Consider the following 24,459-nt stretch of genomic DNA (forward strand, 5'->3'; position numbering starts at 1 on the left):
TACACTTACCAGAGGTCCCTTCTCCGCCTGGCGGGTCCGGGAGGCAGCCTTGGGTGGTTTCGGGGGGTACTAGCTCCAGGTCCAGGATGAGAAACAGTTCCTGGCTGTCGGGAAAACCGGTTTCTCCGCTTGCTTGCTGTGAGCCATCTACAACCTCATCATCAATCATCATCATCATCATCATCTTTTTCGTCCCCAAAACCTGCTTCCATGTTGCCTCCATTTCCTTTGAAGGAGTTAAACGACATGGTTGGGATAGTGGTAGCTGAACCCCCTAAAATGGCATGCAGCTCATCATAGAAGCAGCATGTTTGGGGCTCTGACCCGGAGCGGCTGTTTGCCTCTCTGGTTTTCTAGTAGGCTTGCCTCAGCTCCTTAAGTTTCACGTCGCACTGCTTCGGGTCCCTGTTATGGCCTCTGTCTTTCATGCCCTGGGAGATTTTGACAAATGTTTTGGCATTTCAAAAGCTGGAACGGAGTTCTGATAGCACGGATTCCTCTCCCCATACAGCGATCAGATCCTGTACCTCCCGTTCGGTCCATGCTGGAGCTCTTTTGCGATTCTGGGACTCCATCATGGTCACCTCTGCTGATGAGCTCTGCACTCACCTGCAGCTTGCCACGCTGGCCAAACAGGAAATGAAATTCAAAAGTTCGCGGGCCTTTTCCTGTCTACCTGGCCAGTGCATCTGAGTTGAGAGTGCTGTCCAGAGTGGTCACAATGGAGCACTCTGGGATAGCTCCCGGAGGCCAATACTGTCTAATTGCGTTCACAGTACCCCAAATTCGACCCAGCAAGGCCAATTTCAGCACTAATCCCCTTGTCGGGGGTTGGGTAAAGAAATCGATTTTAAGAGTCCTTTAAGTCGAAAAAAAGGGCTTCGTCATGTGGATGGGTGCAGGGTTAAATCAATTTAACGCTGCTAAATTCGACCTCAACTCCTGGTGCAGACCAGGGCTTAGGAGCTACAATAACGTACACAAATAGTACATTTAATGGCAAAAGTAAAGACAACTCCACTCTAGGATTGCCAACTGTCTAATCACAGAAACCCAAACACCCTTGCCCTGGCCAGCCCCGTCTCCAAGGCCCCACCCTGCTCACTCCATCCCCCCTCCCTCCATCGCAGGGGGTTGGGGTGCAGGAGGGGGTGTGGGCTCTGGGCTGGGGCCAAGCGATTCAGAGTGTGGGAGGGGACTCTGGGATGAGCCTGGGGCAGGGGGTGCAGGGTGCAAGCTCTGGGAGGAGTTTGGGTACAGGAGGGGGCTAAGGGCTGGCGCAGGAGATTGGGGTGCAGGAGGGGGTGAGGGGTGTGGACTCTGGGAGGGAGCTTGGGTGCAAGAGAGGGCTCTGGGCTGGGGTAGGGGTGCAGGAAGGGGTGTGGGGTGCAGGCTCTGGGAGGGAGTTTGGGTGCAGGAGGGGGCTCAGGACTGGAGCAGGGGTGCAGGAGGGGGTGAGAGCTCCAGCCAGAAGGCGCTTACCTCGGGTGGCTCCCAGTCGGCGGCGCAGGGGGGCTTAGGTAGGCTTCCTGATTGTCCCAGTCCTGCGCCGCCCCCAGAAGCAGCCAGCACAATCCTGCGGCCCCTGGGGCGGGACAGGGGGCTGTGCACGCTGCCTGTGCCTGCAAGTGCCACCCCTGCAGCTCCCATTAGCTGCAGTTCCCGGCCAATGGGAGCTGTGGAGTCAGTGCTCGGGGCGGGGCAGCATGAAGAGATCCGCTCCCCCGTCCCCCGCCCAGAGGGCGCAGGGTCGTGCCGGCCACTTCCAGGAGTGGCGTGGGGCCAGAGCAGTCAGGGAGCCTGCCTTAGCCCTGCTGCGCCGCTGGATTTTTAGTGCCTAAAATTTCCCAGTTTGGCTTCAGTAGCCTCCGGGAGATAGGGTCTGATTCACTGTTCCCTCTAAACTGTAAGCGTGTGCACACAGATCCTAAACCCCGTGCACACGGCGAAACACCGCATGCACAAAAATTTGCACAGAAGCACAACAATTTGCACAGAAGAAATTTTTTGTGCCCACGGCCTGTCAAAAATTAGAGGGAACATTGGTCTGATTCCAGAAGATTCCTGGCAAAACTGGGAGGGTTGTGAACCCTACTCCACTCTGAAGGAAAACATTTTGGTTTAGAAATTAAAGTGTACTATCAATTGAAAAGCCATTCCATCAGGATTACTCTGCTTTCTGCCTTCGCTACACCTTCTTCCGTCTATTGCTACCTTATGATCAGCCCTTCATAGTGGATGGTGGGATTATGACACCAGCGGAGAGTCAGTCCTCCCCTTTAGTTCATCTGCATACTTCAAGTCTGTTGGTAAAAGTGCCTTACAATTCTAAAACCTCAATTTAAAAATAATATTAACTCTCCGGGGCAGAGTCTGTCTTCTTTGTGCTTCTATAGTGCCTAGCATGTTGTGGGTCATATTGAAAACACACACAACTTCAACCCTCTTATCTTGTGCCCCCTTTTTGTGGTATACACAATCTCTATGAACACAATACAAGCAAACATCATAAGATCAGGCATTCTGCCCATCCAGGAAAGAACAGCAAATGGACGCTTGGCACACGTGAAGTACTCTGACACCACAATAAGTACCATTACTTTATGAAAAGTTGTCTTATCTAAGCTTCCCTAAGTATTTGCTTTTGAATTAATGTGCACACCCAGTTGCTTAGGCATAACAACTGCTCATTTGGCTACTAACTGTAACCTAAGTTCCCTGTAAACTGTGCAGCTGCATGGCCACACAGCAGCCTATTTAGTGCTGCACAGGCGCTCAGGGAACCTGCCCAGCCTGGACCTGCTGTAGATGGGCCGGGGTGCCCCTCCTCCAGCCCCAACTCAGCCCCAGACCTGATGCTGCCAAGGATGGGGTGGCCTGAACCCAGCACCAGCTCGGACCTGCAGCGGTGTCCCTCCCCTGGCCCCAACTCAGCCCCAGACCTGCCATGGCTAGGGGAGGGACACCCCTCTCCCAACCCCGCCCTAGCCCAGCCCTGCCGTGGCCAGTGGAGGGGCACCTATCCTGTGGCCCCAGCCCTGAAGCTGCCACGGCAGGGAAAGGCGCCTCTCCTCCCCAGCCCAGGTGCTGCTGCGGGGGGGGGGGGGGGGGCTGGGGGGACGGGGAGTCCTCTCTCCCTGCCGTAGCCCCAGAGCACCCTCCTGCACCCAAAATCACTCATTCCCGGCCCCACCGCAGAGCCCACACCCCCAGCCAGAACCCTCACTCCCACACACACATCCCAACCCTCTGCTCCAGCCCTGAGCCCCTTATCCCCAGCCCCACCCCAGAACCTGCACCCACAGCCGGAACCCTCACACCCCTGCAACCCAACCCTCTGCCCTAGCCCTGAGCCCCCTCCCACACTCTGAACCCCTCGGCCCCACCCCCGCCACATGAATTTTGTGATGTGCATCGTCACATCACCTCCATATTGATGCACATCACAAAATTCATTCCACACATGTGTGAGAAAAATTAGAGGGAACTCTGACTGTAACTGTTCAGCTTCTTGTACATTTACACTAAGGCAAGGTTGGACGGTATGTACAGAGAGCTGTTACAATAACTATAAAAGACTGCTTTCCAGTTCTTATGAAACTTTAGTTTACTTACTTCTGAAAACACAAAGTTTAAAACACACCCAGAGTTTGTGCTAGAGAATAGCTTCGAAACGCAAATAATATTGAAAACAGATGAAATACTTCACATTGTGCAACATATTCCAGAAGAAATATACAATGGCCTCTCATATCTTGGCACTTAATAGTAAACAAGTTTAAGATATTTGGCTCAAGAGAATCATGTACTCTGAGTTACTGAAGTCAGCAAGAGCCTTCCCAATTATTTCTTCAGGCTTTGGATCAGGCCTCATATGAAGAAACTGATTCTAAAGGAAAAGACAAACCCATTTCAGTGAAAAAGATCAAGCTATGTTTATGAAATGGGACAAGATGCAGCCAAGTTTCGTAACTTGTATTTTGTAAATCTATACCGTGCTACCACAAGCACTCTCAGAGGTTGTGATGACCTTTGCTACAATGCAGCAAGCTTTGACAGAGCAAGGGGAGATCCAAAGTACATCTGTAGTGTCATAATGACAGCATTCTCCTGAACCTATATATTGTACCTTCAAATGACAAAAAGAAGAGAATATTTGAAAAATGTTTCTTTAACCTGAAAGAGCTGCACATGAAATTCATCCTCTATAGTAAAAGAAGGCTAAAGTTGGTATTCCCAGCCAGTGCATATATATGCACAATGGTCATTTAACTCTTTTAAAAAAGTGCTAGCAAACAAATTCTTATTGATAAATTTATAATTCACTCATGTCCCATTCAGTAAGCCTTGTCATTGATTCAGTCTCCATTGAGGAGGTTTCTTTATACCCTGAAGGTTTCATGACCCCTAGACCAGTGCTTCTCAAAGTAGTGGTCCGTGGACCGATGCCGGTCCGCGAGCCATTGGCTGCCGGTCTGCAGTGAGTTTCCAGGAAAGAAAGAAAGAATAGTATAATTTAAAAATTGCACCGGAATTCCACCAAGAATAATTATCAGTCGATGAAAGCTGACAATATTAAATATTATGTTTTCAGAAGCACATATATAATATTGATAATTATGCCATAGTGCTACAGCATGTTTTGCATGAGACGTGCGAGCACGCACTTACCCCACTCCTTCGCATGTAAAGATCTCGCCCTACCGGCAGTTACCATCGAGAAGTTGAATAAAGAGCGTCATACGGATCTCTGCGTGTTTGTCATTTGGGACCCCGTCCAAACCCACTGATCTGAGAATCTAAGTACTAATAATATTATAAATTTTAATAATTATTATTTTCTGTCCTATTCTGCCGTATCCCTTACGAAGTAGATAGAGACAATTGAGGACCACACACCTATAGCCAAATAGACAGTCCTTGTAGGAGCAGGATTTTATAATTGTACTAATTGTACTATAAGAACTGATGTAAACTTTGATTTCATTCTGCCAGCCACCCTTTTTGAATAACAGAAAAGAATGACTGTCTGAGACTGGGATCCTGTTTCCAATATGCATTACAATTAGGACCTGTTATAAAGTTTAGTTAGTAAGAGACAGGATTTTGTATTGTGTCTATGATAAATAGATTAGAGAAATGTTGAGGGCCTGAAGCCCCGATGTGAATTGTTTTAGTTATAAGATTTAGCAAGGCTTGATTTACAATGTATTCTGCTGAATATAAAATACTGCTGTCTGTATATCTTTGAAGGTTTCTGTGAGAGACTCTTTGTGTGAATGAGGAATGAATGCATCAGGAAAAGATATGGTGTGAAAGCCATCACATCTTGTCCAGATGGTCAAGAAAAAGTGAAAAAGAAAAAAGGAGTACTTGTGGCACCTTAGAGACTAACAAATGTATTTGAGCATACTGGACACCATTAAATTAGGCTTGAATAAAGACTGGGAGTGAATGTGTCATTACACAAAGTAAAGCTATTTCCCCATGTTTATTTTTCCCCCCTACTGTTCCTCACACATTTTTTTCAACTGCTGGAAATGGCCCACCTAGATTATCACTACAAAAGGTTTTTTTTTCTCTCCTGCTGGTAATAGCTCACCTTACCTGATCACTCTCGTCACAGTGTGTATGGTAACACCCATTGTTTCATGTTCTCTATGTATATAAATCTCCCCACTGTATTTTCCACTGAATGCATCCGATGAAGTGAGCTGTAGCTCACAAAAGCTTATGCTCAAATTGTTTAGTCTCTAAGGTGCCACAAGTACTCCTTTTCTTTTTGCGGATACAGACTAACACGGCTGCTACTCTGAAAGAAAAAGTGAGAGACTTGGAAAGAGCAGAAAACATCCACTGTATTGGATGCTAAACATGTTAGCAGCATTGACAACCTCAGAGGTGAGACAGGCACCCCTGAAGGCGAGACAACAGATAGGAGATAAGGATGGGAAGCCCGACAATAACCATCAAATGATAACAGCAGAAAACCCCAAGATTAACACCACTTAAGGACTAACAATTACAGGATGACATTGCAAAATGCATGGACTCAAATGGAAATTTACTACTATAAAGCTGGGGTGTATTGCCATGGAACTCTGGGTTCAGTCCTGCAAAGCCTTGGAGCATCGGATTGCGACCAACAGAGCCCAGCTTCTCACTCGTGCTCAATCTAACTGGCCATTACATTCACTCGAGCTACAACAGACTGGTAACTATAAACAACAAAAAGAAAAGGAGTACTTGTGGCACCTTAGAGACTAACCAATTTATTTGAGCATAAGCTTTCGTGAGCTACAGCTCACTTCATCGGATGCATACTGTATGCATCCGATGAAGTGAGCTGTAGCTCACGAAAGCTATGCATCCAATGAAGTGAGCTGTAGCTCACGAAAGCTTATGCTCAAATAAATTGGTTAGTCTCTAAGGTGCCACAAGTACTCCTTTTCTTTTTGCGAATACACAGACTAACACGGCTGTTACTCTGAAACCTATAACCAACTGGCAGGATGTGTGTGTGTGTGTGTGTGTGTGTGTGTGTGTGTGTGTGTGTGTGTGTGTGTGTGTGTGTGTGTGTGTGTGTGTGTGTGTGTGTGTGTGTGTGTGTGTGTGTGTGTGTGTGTGTGAAAAGCATATGCTAACTGTTGCATTTTCAATAAATGCGACATATTTGCCTTTTCCCCCTGAAAAGATCACGTGTGTTTTGTATGAGCATAACGTCCTCGCTTCCTCCATATCATAAATCGTTTCATACATGCTCTCATTGTTCTTACTTATAGCCTTCCCCTCTTCTGGAATCAAACCTACATGTTTCTGCCAGGAAGTTCTCAAAATTCCTCGCTTTCTCACTCCATATCTTTCAGACAGGTAAATCTTATTTTTGATGTTCATTATTCATTCTTTCCATATGTTCAAACCCTCTTAACTTTCCAATTATTATCCTGTTTTCAATTTAATTTTAAAATGTATATATTTTCTTATCCTAACATTACTTACCCTATTAATCAATGTTCTTCCGCACATATTTCTCAATTAAAAGCATTCCCACTGCATTTATTCGGCTTTTATCCTAATATCATAAAATAAGTATATACCCAGGGTGATCGAATTTATATTAATTATTTTTATGCCTAAGTTACACAGGGCGAAGCGAGGCCCAATCAACAAACATATTTAGCAAGACATCCGGTTGCTGAATATGCAAGTTATTCTGAATCAGATGACAGCAATATAAATGAAACCGAAGTATTGTCAACAAAAAGAATTTGTACTAGCTTTACTTGGAAATATGACTCCACATTCATGGCTACAAAACTGAACTGAATGTATGATGGTGGAGTGCCAAAACCACAGTGCGTTATTTGTGGCGACGTGTTGGCTAACGATGCAATGAAGCCGTCAAAGCTCAAGAGGCATTTAAATACAGAACATAATGAAATTAGTTCAAAGCCAAAAGAGTTCTTCGAAAGGAAGCATGTTGATTTAAAAGGCTGTCAGAAACAGATCTTTGAAGTGTCACACATAAATACTGGTGCTTTGCGAGCTTCTTATAAAGTAGCGTTTTGCGTTGCTAAGGCTAAAAAGCCATACACAATCAGTGAGACACTAGTGATAGGCTGTATTAAAAAGATGTCTGTATGGAAATGCTGGACGAGCCAGTGGCAAAGAAAGTGGCTCAGGTGCGACTTTCAAATGACACTATAGCTCGATGAATTCACAATCAGCTCATAGGACAGATTAAATTAGCAAAGTACTTTTCTTTGCAGCTTGATGAATGTACAGACGTTGCTAATACAGCAATTCTGATGGTGTATGTGCGCTTTGATCATGAGGGTGATTTGAAGGAGGAGTTTTTGTTTTCTGCTTCACTACCAACAAAAACAACTAGTTCTGAAGTGTTCAAGACTGTGAGCAACTACATCATTAACAAATGGGGGTTGGACTTCAAGTTTTGTGTAGACGTATGTTCTGATGGCACTGCCGCAATGACAGGACGGCATTCTGGAGTGGTTACCCAGATTAAGGCGCTTGCACCTGAATGCAAGTTAACGCACTGCTTCCTTCACCAAGCAAGTCTTGCAACAAAAAAAAAAATGTCAACAGAACTAAACAGTGTGCTCAGCGAGGTCGTAAAAATTGTGAACCATGTAAAGGCAAATGCTATAAATTCGAGACTATTCACTGCATTATGTGATGATATGGGAGCTGATCATAAACAGCTCCTATTGCATGCCGACGTACGTTGGTTATAGAGGGGAAAAGTCCTGCCAAGAGTATTTGAGCTCCGAAACGAGCTCTCCGAGTTTCTTCAGGACAAAAAACCAAATTGGTCACAATTGTTCCGAGATGTGGATTGGATAGCCAAGCTGGCTTATTTGGCTGATATCTTTGCCATCTTTAATGATCTCAACACCTCCATGCAGGGAAGGATGGCTTTGTGTCTTACAATGGCAGACAAGATTGACGGACATAAACGAAAGCTAAAAGCATGGAAGAGTCGAGTGTCAAGAGATTGTTATGACATGTTTCACAACTAAGCAACAATCATCGCCGATGCAGGTGAAGACCTTGATGTTACACCTCTACGAAATGTCATCAGTGAACACTTGACAAATTTGGCAGAACGTTTTGACTTTTACTTTCCAGCAGAAGAAGATCCATGGAAAGGGACTGGATGGATCCGACATCCGTTTATTCCATTGAAAGATGACTTAATTGTCACTATGGAGGATAAATTGTTAGAGCTGGCTGCTGACGAAAGACTGAAGATGAGTTTTGAAACTACAACATCACTTGCTTCCTTATGGATAAAAGTGAAAGCAGAATATCCTGAGTTTACTGAAATTGCTCTGAAAACTCTTCTTCCATTTCCTTCAACATACCTCTGCAAGACTGGCTTCTCAACCATGAGTGTCATTAAACACAAAGTACAGGAATAGTATGGATAGTCATTCTCCATTGCATGTGGCACGGTCCTCAATTGAACCACGACTGGATAAACTGACAAAGAAGAAGCAGGCTCACCTTTCACATTAGTAAAGGTTAAGGTTTTAAAAGCCTATTATTGCGTTAATAATTTTTTTTATAATATCTTTGTTAGGAGACTTTGCCGGTTTGATTTTTTAATATTTTTATTGTATTGTAATATTGTATTATTTGTTTACAAAATAAACATGAAATAAAAAATGTTTGCCAACTTCTATTTTATTCATTATATTGTTTCCGATATAAATTAATATTACTACGAATGTTCAAATAATATTTTCTTGGATCGGAAACGAATAATAGTCATTTTATACTATCCGCACTAAGCCTTTCAGTCAGTCTTCAATGTATTTAATCTCCTCATGTATGCCACACTCCCATTCCAATTAATACAGTGAAGTATATTAGTTTTTCTGATCTGATGTGCTACGTGCCCATGTGAAAACGATAATGATATGGCACAAATATGGTACCGGTCCCTGGTACATTGGGGAAAAAAAATTCCCGGTCCGCCACATCAGATCGTTTGAGAAGCACTGCCCTAGACAACACCTTTGCATCCAACCTTGGCACCATGACTCCCCGGGCTAAAAGCTACTGTCCTGAAAAGTCAGAGACACCACCCATGCAGCACTGGTACTTACAAAGACAGATTTCACCAGAAACTGTATGTTTCCAAGCGCAGTAGAAAAACTACTTTGGCACTTCTAAAATGTGAGATTCTAAGTCACTTTACAAATATTAATGAATTTAAACACCCCATGAGGAATGTTATGGGGATAAAACTTGGCTGCCCCACTTTACAGATGACAATCCTGCAAATCTCAGAGTTCAAAAGTCATGAGACCCCCTCAAAAACACACACATACATACAATTAATCCCACGCATTTGGGTTCTGGTTCTGATTTAACCTTCAGTAGAAAGCCTCTCTACACCTCTTTGTGCACTCACCTTTCAGGACAAGCACGCAACACAAAATGCATGCAAAAAATGGAGTTCTCCTTTTAACAAGAACTTCTCTATCATAACCTATGGTGTGACAGCCTCTCTTTCATGGTCCCCTGTTCACACTCCAGTCCTTGGGTCTCCCAGTTTCTCTTATCCCCTCTCCAGCAAGCTCCAGCTTGCCAGGGAAACTGTTCTGTTTCTGACAGAGTAAGCAAGGTAGGTATCTTTTCCAGCACTTCCTGAGGTTCTACACGGATTACCTCCCAAACTTCCTTAGTACAATGGAGAAAGATCCAGCTCCCTTGTGCTCTCCCATCTTGCTGTTTCTGCAAGATTCCCCTTATTTGTAGCTACTCTGAGCAGAGGAATCAGTGAGCTGTCTGCTCAGGAAATGGAACTGAAGTCAGCAGCAGAAACTGCAGGCAAATGATCCAGAAAATCCAAGTTATTCACAGCCCTTCAGGTGATCCTGGACTGTGTGGAAAAAAAAGGTGCCCCAAAATTATGTTACAAATAATAGTCATGCAATGCTGGCAAGTCTGAAGACACTGACGCACACAGGTTAGTTTACTTGTTCACGATACTGAAGAATCCATGGCAGAACCAGGAACACAATATGTACATCTCGTAACCCCTTCCCAATACAACAAAATCATCCTTCCTATCAAGAACGGAACTCTCAGATCAACTGGGATCTACAGGGACATATTAACAAATAGGTGCATGAAATCAGGCCTAATGCACAGCAATTTTGGAGACTTTGGAGAGGATGCCAAGCGAGCAGAGAGAAGCAGCAGTAAAAAGCTGAATCTTCAGGTTCAGAGTTGCTAGCATTACATAACTATTATTTGTACCCTAATTCTGAGGCAGCTTTTTTGCAGCTGAATGGTGGTTATGCACAGTGAAGGAGCCACGTGTCTTCTCTTGGAGTTAATGGGGGTCGTGAGGGCAGGTATAATCGGGGAGAAGCCTCTCAGGGAAGATCTGTGGTGCTAGCCCAGGACATTTGGCTTTGTGGAAAGATCATCAGGATGTTGAAATGTCACTTTAGAAGCGTATCAAAACTAAAAGGTTTAAAGACAGCAATGGAAAGTGAAAGAAAGCAGATAACTGAAAACTTTTAAACGCACTCAATGGGTTAATCTGTCCTGGCAGACTGAATGTATAACCTGTCATGACCCACCTAGTCAGAATAAGTTATAAACAGATTTATATATTTACCAAAGCAACTTTTATCATGTATCCACTACAAACTCTACAGTTGTTATTTCCATTTAATGTGTAGTGCCACAACTGTCATTGCTATAAGAAAAGGAGTACTTGTGGCACCTTAGAGACTAACCAATTTATTTGAGCATAAGCTTTCGTGAGCTATAAGTGAGCTGTAGCTCACGAAAGCTTATGCTCAAATAAATTGGTTAGTCTCTAAGGTGCCATAAGTACTCCTTTTCCTTTTTGTGAATACAGACTAACAAGGCTGCTACTCTGAAACCTGTCATTGCTATGTTTAACTTTGAAGGAACCATTGATGTCAGCACCCTAGCATTCACAAGTAATCCGCAACAAAAGCATTGCTGCACAGAACTAGTGCTGTACTCCTCTTACACCAGCTGAGATTTATTAGGAAGCAAAGAGCCCAAAAGATTTAAGAGAATGTGCCTTTTCCAGGATGGGGAAAAAGGGTGAGATACAAGAGACATCTCAAAAAAAGAGTACAGCAAACAATTACAAGTATTGGGAACTATATAGAGTGTGGTCTTTAAAGCAAGATAATAATTTCAGTGTAATTAGTTATGTGTACAAGCCTTAATGCCAATTTCTATTAAAAATGCTTTACAAGCTAAGAAAAAAGTAACCCTAAAATCATGTATGGCTATCATTGCTACATGAGCACATACACTTGTAGATCATCTTCATTAACTTGCTCCAGAACACCAATACACAATCTTAAAATTAATCACAACACAAACTCTGAGTATCCATTCAAGCAATGAAGTCTGATGAGAGACAGTTACTGCATGAAAAAACAGATACTACCTTTAGCTACAAGTACTTGTTTAAATATCGTTATTTACTGGCAGAAAGTCTAAAGTTTCCCATTATACAGAGACATGTATAAACAATTTCTCACTACCAGTAAGAATCCTACTTCAGTGGGTGATGTAAAAGTAGACATTTTTCATATTCAAAATGGAGGTCTGTATTTTTATATTCAAAACATTTAAAAGAAAATGGTTATGTATGTGTCAAGATGAATGAAAACACAGAAAACTGAAAATGTCATAAAAGTAAACTTGCTCTTCCGCCATTCTCCCACCATCAAATAAAGCACTGCTTTTGAATAGAGCCGAGAGATCTCTGTAGTGAAGAAAACATTATGCAATATGCGCACATTTGTTTTTCCTACGGTGATCTGTGTTGTCCTCTAGATGGATAAGCAAAACCTCTTATCATCAATCTGAAGGAATAAAAGAGAAAGAGCCTGTACTTCTAGTGTAAATGTTTATAAAAACATTTGTAAAAAGAAAAGGAGTACTTGTGGCACCTTAGAGACTAACCAATTTATTTGAGCATAAGCTTTCGTGAGCTATAAGTGAGCTGTAGCTCACGAAAGCTTATGCTCAAATAAATTGGTTAGTCTCTAAGGTGCCACAAGTACTCCTTTTCTTTTTGCGAATACAGACTAACACGGCTGTTACCCAAAAACATTTGTGTTATTCCCCAAGGAGTCTGCACCAAAGGATTTTTAATCAAATTAAATACACTGGTTTCCAGTTGAATAGAAAGATGACAAAAACCTGTGTTCCGCTGGACTGCAGTATAACTTATTAGAATTGCAGCTTTTTAGTCAATCAAAGACCATATAATTATTTCCCATGTAATCTTCTACACTCAACTGTCTGGCTTGCAGATGTCAGAGAAAAATCCTATGTAGGCAGAAATGAGATAGTAGCTGTCAACTAAATTACACTTCTCTCAAATACTTTAAGCAAGAACACGCCCTGCTTGGAGTTAAAGACTAATATTTAAAAGAAAAATATTGCATTTTAGAGTTTCACTAGCAATGCTATGGTTAAAGAGGTGTTTGCATTCTCAGCCTCTACTTAGAGTATATAGGCTTTAAGTAGTTTTTTTAAAGACATTCTTCAAGCTTCAGAGTAACAGCCGTGTTAGTCTGTATTCGCAAAAAGAAAAGAAAAACCTATTTCCCCTAGTTTTCCTCCCCCCCCCCCCCCCCCCCCCGATGTTCTTGTTAAACCCTGGATTTGTGCTGGAAATGGCCTACCTTGATTATCATACACATTGTAAGGAGAGTGGTCACTTTACATAAGCTATTACCAGCAGGAGAGTGGGGTGGGGGGAGAGAAAACCTTTTGTAGTGATAAACACCCATTTTTTCATGATTTGTGTGTATAAAAACAAACATCTTCTGTATTTTCCACAGTATGCATCTGATGAAGTGAGCTGTAGCTCACGAAAGCTTATGCTCAAATAAATTGGTTAGTCTCTAAGGTGCCACAAGTACTCCTATTCTTCAAGCTGAAATCTTTCATACTTTGTCTCAGTCCAGAGATGCACTTTTCCAAAAAGTGAAGAAAATCCATTTAAGTTATTTGAGTCTTAAAGCATGAAAAATTGATTTTTTATTTAAATAAAAGTTATCCACATGCATTTTTTGCACACCAGTAACTCAAAAGTGGTTTGAAGAGACACGGCTGGCCTGTATGCAGTGCTCAGAAAGTATGTGTTAGTAAGTGTGAGGAAAGATTGGATAAGAATTAAGTCAAGAATGACTGAGATAATTATTGTGTACACAGAACATTCTTCCTTGCTGATGCACAGAGTGTGGCTATCCAGATACCAACACACTGGGTCTTCATCCACAGGTCTCTCTCCAGCCTGAGTCAATCATTTCCTTCACTGCACAGCCCCTTGTATCTCCCTTCCCAGATCTACCCTTAAAAGGCTGCCAGACTTATTGGGTCCCTTCCGGGGTTTTGTGGCTGCAGCTTCAAATTTCATGTACTATGCATGGGAAATTTTAGATTAGTTTGTGAACACATGTGGACACCTCTTCTTTCCCCTTTTTCTTTAGAGACAAGCAAGTTGTGTTCATACAGTGTTGTCACAGATTTTAAAGGGATATGGTCAACTTTAACTTTACATTTACCAATTAAAAGATTCATTTTTCTGATAAATCTACCTTTGACAAGCAAGTACAGAATTTCTGTTGTGGATTAAGTTTTGTAACACTTTTCTATTCTCATGCAGTTATTAAAGTTTTTTTCCAGCAAGGATTTCTGGGCAGACCTAACCATGCTCATACTACCACTAAACATACTTTCTATATTTTCCTTCTGTGCACATATGTACCTGCTGCCTTTTCAGTTCTACTGCTGCAGTTATTGGGAAACACCTATTCACAGAGCCCAGGGAATATCCTTCATGCAACCTCACTCCAGAGCAGTGGATGAGGGTGATGCAACTGACCATCAACAAAACAGTGAAACTGACTATACACGAAGTGCTGATGACTGCAAAGTAAAGCTGAAAAAATAGGAAGTGTTTCTCTGTTAATCTCAGATGCTATTTGCAGCAACAGATGGAAATGTGATTTTCAAGTTTATAGTGCCCTTTTAGAACTCCAGAAAAGTAGTTTGGCTTTCCCCACAGCACCCATAACTGAGCCACATTGTATATATTTAATCACACCTAGCCAGAAACCAATGTTGCTTAAGTGAAGGTTGACACAATAAAAATAACAATGTTAGGAAAAATACTGGGAAACTTACTTAGAAGAAATAAGTTAAGACAGTATACGTAAAGATGTAAAAACCCTTTGTTCAGGCATTTGCCAACTAAGATCTAGACATGCAAAAGTTAAGTACAGGAACTCTGAAAACCAAAACCACTTTTTCAAGTATGCAAGGGGTTAGTTAATTTAACTACTAACTTCAAAACCATCTAATTACTACCTTTTTTACATTATACTCCATCCTAATGGTAATCATCCACATTTTTAGGTTTCAGAGTAGCAGCCGTGTTAGTCTGTATCCGCAAAAAGAAAAGGAGCACTTGTGGCACCTTAGAGACTAACAAATTTGAGCATAAGCTTTTGTGAGCTACAGCATCCGATGAAGTGAGCTGTAGCTCACGAAAACTTATGCTCAAATAAATTGGTTAGTCTCTAAGGTGCCACAAGTACTCCTTTTTCTTTTTCCACATTTTTAGCAGTCTTTTCCGTCTCCTACAATAAACAAGGTAAAAGACTGGATTTTAATAGAGGCTTGGTCCCACCCTTATGACAGACAGACAAGGTTATCTCTCCACAAATTTAAAATTTTTATTAAAGCTAATGTTAAAATTATATAATACACAGGTTGAGAAAAGAGTGTCTGTACATCTCGGTATAGTGCTTAGATTATCCACAGATACAAAGTTTGTTTAAAAACTCATAAGATACATATAGAACATAATCTGCAATAACCCAAATTTAGATAAATTTAATGATATAGTTTGAATATTAGAATCCAAATACTCGGGTACATCACTCATGAAAAGTTATACAGAGAGTTAGTTGTAGAAAGCAAATATAGGAATGAGTGTAGATTGTCCCTCAGTAATTGAGCATTTAGGATGGGTTGTCCTTTAGTAGATATAATCCATCAAAAAAGTATTTTAGTTACTTACGCTTCAAGAATGCATGGCATTTTTACAGAAGATACTGTAGTTAACAGGCAGATTTAAGGCACTGAAGTTCACACTATATGAAGAAGAATATATTGCATATGTGAAGAGAGACCCTAGTTACTGGTACTGTGGGAAACATAACTTTGAATCTTCTGACTTTGGGGTATTCAGCATCTCAGTATTGAAGCTGCATTAATGTAGTTTGCATTTATGAATTAGGATCACAGTAACGGCTACACAAACTGACCAGTCATCCACTTACTCTGGTCAACGCTGAATGCTCCAGAAGAAGTCATCAAATTCTGTTTAATACAAGAAAAAAGAAACCAAAGTGGCTTTTGTATTTCATTATAATTTTATACTGCTCTTCCCTAAGAGAACAGACCTACGTAAAACCTTCCAAAAGCACTTAAATTAATTAGGAGCCTAAGTCCACTTTCAAAAATGAACTAGCCACATAGGCACCCAAGTCCCATTGAAAGTCAATGAGGCTTAGGATCTCTAAGTCATTTTTTACCCTGAGTCTTGTTACCCTTGTGTTGGATAGCAGCCCTCCCAATTCAGGCACTCCATCCAACCCTAGTTGCTTATTTCAAGAGCTTTTATATAAAATTTCTGCAACAAGAATCACTCTGAGCTTACTCATTTCATCTCATGGAGTAGGTTACCAGCAGCCTTGAAACCCAGGACTTCTTCATGCTCAGGCACGATTTTAATGTTCACTTATGATTTTGAAGCAATATCATTGGTCCATCTAAACTGTGTATATTTTCTACCCTTGGCTCACCAATTATTGCTTAGTTACCATCCCCTTTTGAAATTGATTACAAACTTCTGTCACATTTGTTAATTACTGTATATGTGGGATGAGAGAATTTGCATCTACCATGTATTTCAACATCAAAAGCTGTGAACAACACAAGTTGCAGCGAAGTGTTAAAGTCATACTATAACCAGAAAGCCAATTTCTCATGAGAAATAAATAGCTCTCCCATTTCCCGGCCTGCCCCACCAAAAAGACTCAATGCCTTTTATCACAGCTGTGTCTCTGCCTACACAGCAATCACAAATTATTGAGCTTGCAGAAGGTGCTTTTATATGGAAATTAGGGTATTTACATTTCTAAATCTTGCCCCTCCCTGTCACAGTTGCCAAAGACTCACCTTCTTCATCCTGCAGAGAATCCCCTACCGACCTCATCAATCTCCACATTACATGTACCTGAGAACTCACCAGTTCTCTAAGGATTTCCCTTTTTGGTTTAAAACCCCTGTTTTAATGAAAGCAGCACCAATGTGTTACTACTGGCTGAAGATAGCTGGAAAATATAAGCCCATGACCAGTGTACAGACAGATTAACAGCCTAATTAACATGTTAGATAGGAATGTAATTATACCAAGAGTGGGTAGTACACGTTATAGCCCAGGGCCTTTGTACTTCAGCACATTGGATCCAGCTTACATAGCCCCTCCAAATTCTGCTACCAACACAATTTTCTCTCTCCTCCCTATCCCAGCCCAGATGAGACACCATCTTCTTGTCCCCTGCCACAAGCTGTTGTGAAGATTTAAGTAATTAAGACAGTTTAACTATGCATGAGATCTTAACTCTCCTCTCTTTTCTGAGATGTGGAAGAAAGGGAAAATTGTAGCAGTGGGTGGGTGGAACATTTTGTGAGTTAGCGTGTGTGGATTCTAGGTAGGAGTTTAAAGTAGCCCATATTTAAAGCCACAAGCTTCCAAATTAAAGGTGAGGCAGAGACTGTGCCAATAAAACTTTTTTGTTGGTCGGGGTGTAAAAAAACCACACCCCTGATTGACATAAAAGTTTCACTGACAGAAGCACCAGTGTGGACAGCGCTATGTTGGCAGGAGATGCTCTCCCGCCAATATAGCTACTGCCACATGTTAGGGGTGGTTTAATTATGCAAGTGGGAGAGCTCTCTCCCATCAGCATAGAGTGGCTACATGGGAGACCTTGCATCTGCAGCAGTACAGCTGTGCCACTCTAAGGTGTAAACATAGCCAGAGACTGTCTTTTTGTTCTCTGTCCATACACCACCTAGCACAATACAGTCCTGGTCCATGACTCAGGCTCCTAGGTACGATTACAATAAAATAGTAAACAAAGGTTTAAAGGCTATCAATTCATATTCAAAACTATGCAAAGCCAATTTTGTGGATCTCATTTAAACAAGTCAAACATTAAAATAGTATGTACTAGGCTATAATTTATGGCACTGAATGTAAGACTAGGCATTAAATTTGATGGGTTGTATAATTACATTATACTACTTAAAATTTTTCTTTCAATACTAATAAATAAGCTATAATTTAACATGTAAGAATACAGGGCTAGTTAGTATTAAACTTGCAGTCTTAACTCTGGAATTGAGTGTTTTCTTCTCAACCATAGTTCTGCATTAACACTAGTTGTCTAGACTATCATACCTATGTATTACAACACATGAAAACAGAAAAAAGAGAAAAAACTGTTATTTACCTGTGTATAACCCACTTAATCACTAAACAGTTTTGGGTTCCCCATTGAAAAATTCAGCCACCTAGGTGGTTTTCTCAAAAGCCAACTACAAAGAAACATGTTGGGACTATTACACAAGTAGATTCTCCACACCAGGTAAAAGTACAAATGTTCTTTTAAAAAAACAAAACAAAAAAAAACCCAACCATAAGGCAAACACACCCAGCTCACATTGGGTAAATATTTAACCCAATATTATTTCTTCCTCACAATTCTCAACCTGAGTTCCAGAAAACAAACAAACAATCTAGAGAATCCGAGTAAGAGCCTGACGCAAATAAAACATTTTAAGGCCTTGTCTACACTGCCACTTTACAGCGCTGCAACTTTCTCATTCAAGGGTGTGAAAAAACACACCCCGAGCGCTGCAAGTTTCAGTGCTGGCAGTGTAGACAGTGCACCAGTGCTGGGAGCCGCGCTCCAAGCGTTGATAGCTACTCCCCGCGTGGAGCTCTCCCAGTGCTGGTGCCGCAACTGCACAGCCACTTTAAAGCGCAGCCACGTTGCTAGTGAAGACATAACATTAGTAAGTTGATTTCTACTTTTCAAGCAAATGATCTCAGATATTTTCCATTCAGAGTTCAAATCTGAAAACAAACAGGTTCCAGTAACACATTAAAAATTAGCCAATACACTGGCCCACATTCAGCCTGAGTCAGAGTTCAGTCCTAGTGGTTTAATGGGACACAGTCAGACTGAAGTCTGATTAATTTTAAAAAAGGTCAAGATACTTTCAAATAGTGTACCTGTCCTGAAGCCCTTGACGATTCTGTGTTTTTACAACCGCTTCCCCCCCCCCCCCCCATGTTTTTCCTCTCTCTTGCAGCTGTGAAAAACCTATACAAGCAACAGGAAGACTGATTGCACATGACAAAAGCTGAAATTGGCTACACTCAGACAGATGTTGAATGCACAAAGTAAACTGGGGAAAAAAGAAAACTACTGTATTTTTCTTTAGTGTCTTTCAGTTATAGTAACCTTAGGTGCTACGTGTAATAATAGCAAATTAAAGTCACTTGTCTGAATTTTGTAACAGAATCTGAAATAAAAAACACAATACCAGTGTCAGATTTTAGCACCTCATTATTCTTCTAAAACACTACATCATGTAGAATATATTTGATCAAAGACACATTTAATTTTAAAAACGATAAGTTAGGGGAAAAGTCAGTTAAACCATAAAAACGATATTCGTGAAAATCAGGCATTTTAAAGGTTAACCATTTAAATGATCCAGTTAAACAAACCACCTTGTTTTTGAGGGGGACGCAGACAATGTAAGCCTATTGATCACTTTGGTTGAGAAGCATCTGTCTAGAGATCCTGTCCTGTGCTGAAATATGCTGCTGTGGCATACATCTAATGTATGGAGGAACAGATACTATCACACCGACGTACCTGAGCTACACCATGTCAGGACAGATAGATGATCAACAGAAGAGTCAAAGTGGGAAGAATGTGGTGTGCAGTAAAGCAACAACAACAAAAAAAATTAGCCCCTTTCCCCAAGACCCCCCCTGCTAGCGCTTCTTTACCCCTTCCCTTGAGGGTGACCCCCTGTCACTCACGCCTCTTCGCACCCTCCCCCGAAACCTCCATGCACACACTTGCTGGGGACAGAGACATGCAAGTGGCAGGTGGAGGAGGCCTTGGGGGAAGAGGCAGAATAGGTGTGGGAAGAGGAGCAGCGCAGGCAGGGCCACAGGGCAGAGCGTGGGGAAGGCCACAGCCCAAGTGCCCTTTAAGCAATGATGCTCTAAATCCGGCAGGCTGCCGCACCTCCCAAGAGAGGTGCGCCACGTCCTGTTTGGGAATGCTTAGCCTCCCTTGGCCTATTATACCCACCGCCCATGAGGGAATATGCTGTGATTTTTGGTGTAAGTGACCATTTATCACTAGTGCAGTTTGTCTGGGTGCCAAGACAGACTAGAGAGTCTAAGGGAACTGACTGTGACTCCATGGTATAACTGTTATAATGACCCAGGATTTGACATTTGTTACTGGGTTGGTGAAATCTAATTATAGAACACACCACTAGTTTGGGGTGTCTGCCCTGGTTTTGACAGTCTGTCCTGAGGTAGGCACTCACAGGCATAAGCCACTCCAGAGAGCGTGACAGATATGTCTGCACATTTTGCATCTGTTGCTCTGGCAGGATCTGGTGCTGCTTTGAGTGGATGTGTCCTGGTCTGTGTGAAGCTTGCTTCTGATGATGAGTCTGGCAGTGTGTTTGGGGTTGATAAATGAAAAAAACCCACCCCATCACCTGTGGGTAAACACTTTGCGCAAAGGGATCACTCTCTATCAGTCCTCATCCTCAAAGGAAACCTGCGCAGCACTTTCAAAAGATGATTGTGAAAGCTTAAATTCATAACTTTGCTAGACACTAAAAATCATGATCTTAATAAAGACACAAATTATGGCTTATTACAACAATCTGTAACCCACTAATACCACTTTTTTTGTCCTGTAACTACACGGGTCTTAATGGGCCAATTCACCTTGAATCGTCCTTTAGAATATGCGCTAACTACTTATGTGAAGCTATCTGTTTGACCTGGTGTTTAGCCATGACACTGGTACCTTTCCCAGACCTGAGGAAAAATTCGATGTAGCTCAAAAGCTTGTCTCTCCCACCAACAGAAGCTGGTCCAACAAAAGATATTAGCTCACCCAGTTTGTCTCTCTAATATGTTAATTTCACTCCGCCACTATTAGCAGCAGCAGAGACACTTGAGTCATGCAAACTCAAAGACATCACTGCATTCATTTACATTTGGAAAGGGATCCATGCAACTGTAGTGGCTAAGAACTTCTTTTTAATAATGAAGATTCATGTTCCGTAGAAATTAAGGCTTAGGTCCACATTCATTGTTGAGTAGATTCTCTCTTTGTGCCCTCCCTCATAAACCCTTATTTCAGATGCAAGAGCATTAGAGTCATACCTAAAATACCCATAATGCAACCTTTCCTTTGCTTGTGAGTCGCTGAAAATGTCAGTCATGAAAATTGTCAAATTACAACATCAGCAACGTATAATTTACACTAGTTCATGAGCAAGCCTCCCTCTGTGTAAGAGCACTGATGTTTAGGCAACAACAGAGGAGCTTTCCTTTACATAAAAAGGGTCATTAAAAAAAAACAACATGTGGACTAAGATTGCTTTACAATGGTTTTAGTAGTTTCTTGCTCAGAGACACACTCCTAGGAAAAACTTTTAAACTCAACCCAGCAGGCCGCACCCACAACCCCACTAAGCAAAGCTCATAGGAATTCAGGAGCATAAACTGAAAGCTAGTTACATAAGTGGAAAACACTGCAGTTTTATTTACCAAAGACAGTTCTCATACAGCACAGGCAGAATCAGTAATATATTGCCATTCAAACCATGTGCATTTACTCCCCCAGTTTTAGCAGCAAGAAGATCAGTTCTAATACAGCCCTGCTTTCTTTCAGAGTACTGAGAAAGGAACAGCTACCATGACTTTTAGAAGTGTTTTGAAGTTTGAATTTCCCCACCAATGAAGAGAGAAACATTTAAGATTGCACTGATGTAAACAAATGGAATGCTTCTTTAAACATAGTGCTAAGGGAACTCAGAGCCTGACAGTGCATCTGTCCTTCAGGACAAAGTGCGAAGACAGACCTCAGGGAAACTAAACTTACTATGACTACTTAACTACAGGTGCTCTAACTGATCTGTGAACCATGGGTGGTCTGCAGAGAGCTGGCTGCTCACATAATGCCCATATTCTCAATCCTTAAAGAAGCCACCCTTCAGCCCACCTCTCTTGCTAACTATTGCCCCTTCTCCCTTCACCTTTAAACTGATCAAATGTGCCACTACAACCAATACCTCAACTTCCTTTCCTCCTGCTCACTCATTAATCCCTTTTACTTTGACTTCTGTCCTCAGAATTTCTATCTGTCTATTTTGCCCAATCTCAGGGCCTCTACTCCATCCTCATCCTTTCAGACCTCATATCTGCTTTTGACACTGCTAATCACATTTTTAAAACCTTGCTCTTCCCTTGTCCATCATGACTTGTCCTCACTTGGTTCTTCTTCTACCTCTTTAATCATACCTTCAGTGTCCCATTTGGAGTCCCCCACCTCCTCTATCCATATGAGTCGCATAGGACTTGATATATGGCCCCTTCCTATTCTCATTTTACAAGCTCTCTGGACAATCTCATCTGCCCATCTGGTTTTGACAATCGTATGTCAATGACTTACAGCTCTCCCCTGTATCTAGTGTTGGACTGCGGCCTGTCTCTCTGACATCTCCTCTCGAAGATTACACAGTCAACTTAAAACTAACATGGCCAAGACAGAATTCCCGACCTTGCTTCCCATACCCTTCCCTTGCTTTTTGTTCTGTTACTTCTGACATCAATGCCAGCCTCTTCCACCCACGTCAGCTTCATGCAAACCTCTCCATGCCTACCTCTACATGCCTTCTAGCACACCACCTTTACCCAAGGATCACCCTCTTTGAGCTGATCCATCAACTACCCTCTCTTCCCTCAAATCCAACCTCAGGACCCACCTCTATTACTTATCAGCCTATTATATTCTAGGTGCTTACAAATTGATTGTTTAATAATTTTTCCAATATCTTTCCAGGTATCAAAGTTGCCTGACTGCTCTATAATTCCTTGGGTCCTCTTTGTTCTCCTTTTTTGAAGACAGGTACTAAGTTTGCCCTTCTCCAGTTCTCTGGGACCTCACTCGTCATCTATTAGTTGTCTAAGATAACCATTAAAATAGTTCCACGGTTGCTTCAGTGAGTTCCTTAAGTACCCTTAGATGAATTGCACCAGGCCCTGTTGACTTAAATACATCTAATTTATCTAAATATTCTTTAATATTTTCTTTCCCTATTCTGGTTTAGGTTCCATCCCCCTTGTTCTTGCTAATAATCACCAACCACACTCCTTCTTCAGGCCCACCTCTTCAAGCATTCTCTCCTTCTTATATCCAATAATTCCTTCACTCTCCTCCTTCTGATTTATTACCCTTGGGTGGGCACAAACCACTGTGTTTGTTTAATTTTTATAATTTAGAGTGTAATTTCTTTGTCAAGTGTCTTATCTGTTTGTGAAGTGATATGTAAACTTACTGCCTTGTGCACATTTGTATATGATTATTACACTGATGGGAGAGCTTCTCTCATTGACATAGCTACTGCCTCTTGCACCGGTGGATTAACGATGCTGACGGGAGAAGCTCTGCCGTCAATGTAGTTACACCTTCACTAAAGAGCTACAGCGGCACACTGCACTGGTGCAGCTGCACTGCCGCAGTGCTGTATAAGAAGACAAACCCTTAGTATGGGCCTGATACAGCGAGCATTGAAGTCTGTATGGATCTTTCCATTGGCTTCCATGGATTTTGTATCAGGCCCATATTATTTGAGATATTAAATACTCAGTTCTCCTGTTGACTACACCGGGGGTTAGGCAGATGTGGATTTTTCACACCCCTGAGTGACGTAGTTATACAGATGTAAATTTGTAGTGCAGACCTGAGGTAAGATAATGATAGTCATTTAAGGCAGTCAGCAAATTTGCAAGGTGATCACTACAGTTCTAACATACCTTTATAGAAGAGCTAAATGGTGAAGCTGACTTGGGTTCTATCAAAACATCAAAACAAAAAATCCACAAAGGACATCTCTTTTGCCTGCACACAACCCATCAGAATTCAGTTTTGAGCCAGTTTATGTAGCTCACACTTCTCTCCTTTGCAAATATATCTGGTATTGATGGGGGCTCTCCAGTCTCATTCCTTAAAAGGTTAAATGAAGGAACAAACTACAAATAGAAATCCCATCTTAGAGGACCACTGCTCTGATGTCACAAATTTTTTATATTCCAAAAATATAAAACTTTCCAAAGAACTGACATATGGTAACATTTCATTGCAACTTATCAGTCTTATGCCCTTTTCTTCCCTCCTCTCTTACTTTTAAAATCACTCAAATTGGTAATCCACCTTTTTGGCTTTTTGCAATCAGTGCATCATTTGCTGACTAACAATTCATTTTAGAATAAGTATTTTTGTATAAGAATTTTAAAAAACCACATTTCGGTGATGCACAAAAGTTATAATAAGCACATCCTTGAATCTCTGTGTAGCACACCATCCTAAAACATTGACTCTGTTTAACACACCATCCTAAAATAAAATGTGTGTTTATTTCAACAGTTGCTGGGTTTGCAGCTACAAGAAATAATGTATACCTTGTTTAGTTATACTTTGTTTAAAAAAATACCTAAGTGCAACC

The 24,459-nt window shown here is 41.7% G+C and overlaps 1 protein-coding gene across 3 annotated transcripts in view; it reads right to left on the reverse strand.

Annotated features, from left to right (window-relative positions):
• RAB40B (RAB40B, member RAS oncogene family) overlaps positions 1-24,459 on the reverse strand; it is a 65,293-nt gene that overhangs the window by 39,398 nt on the left and 1,436 nt on the right. The window contains exon 2 of one of the 3 annotated variants that reach the window (XM_074970634.1): positions 10-226. The exons of 1 other annotated variant lie outside the window; for it this stretch is intronic. In XM_074970634.1, coding sequence (XP_074826735.1) covers positions 10-226 — 217 coding nt within the window. Of the gene's footprint in view, positions 1-9; positions 227-15,890; positions 15,931-24,459 lie in introns of all 3 variants that reach the window. One more of the 3 variants, XM_074970636.1, reaches the window with a different exon arrangement.

The sequence above is a fragment of the Natator depressus genome, chromosome 14 (genome assembly GCF_965152275.1).
Source record: "Natator depressus isolate rNatDep1 chromosome 14, rNatDep2.hap1, whole genome shotgun sequence".
NCBI lineage: Eukaryota > Metazoa > Chordata > Testudines > Cheloniidae > Natator > Natator depressus.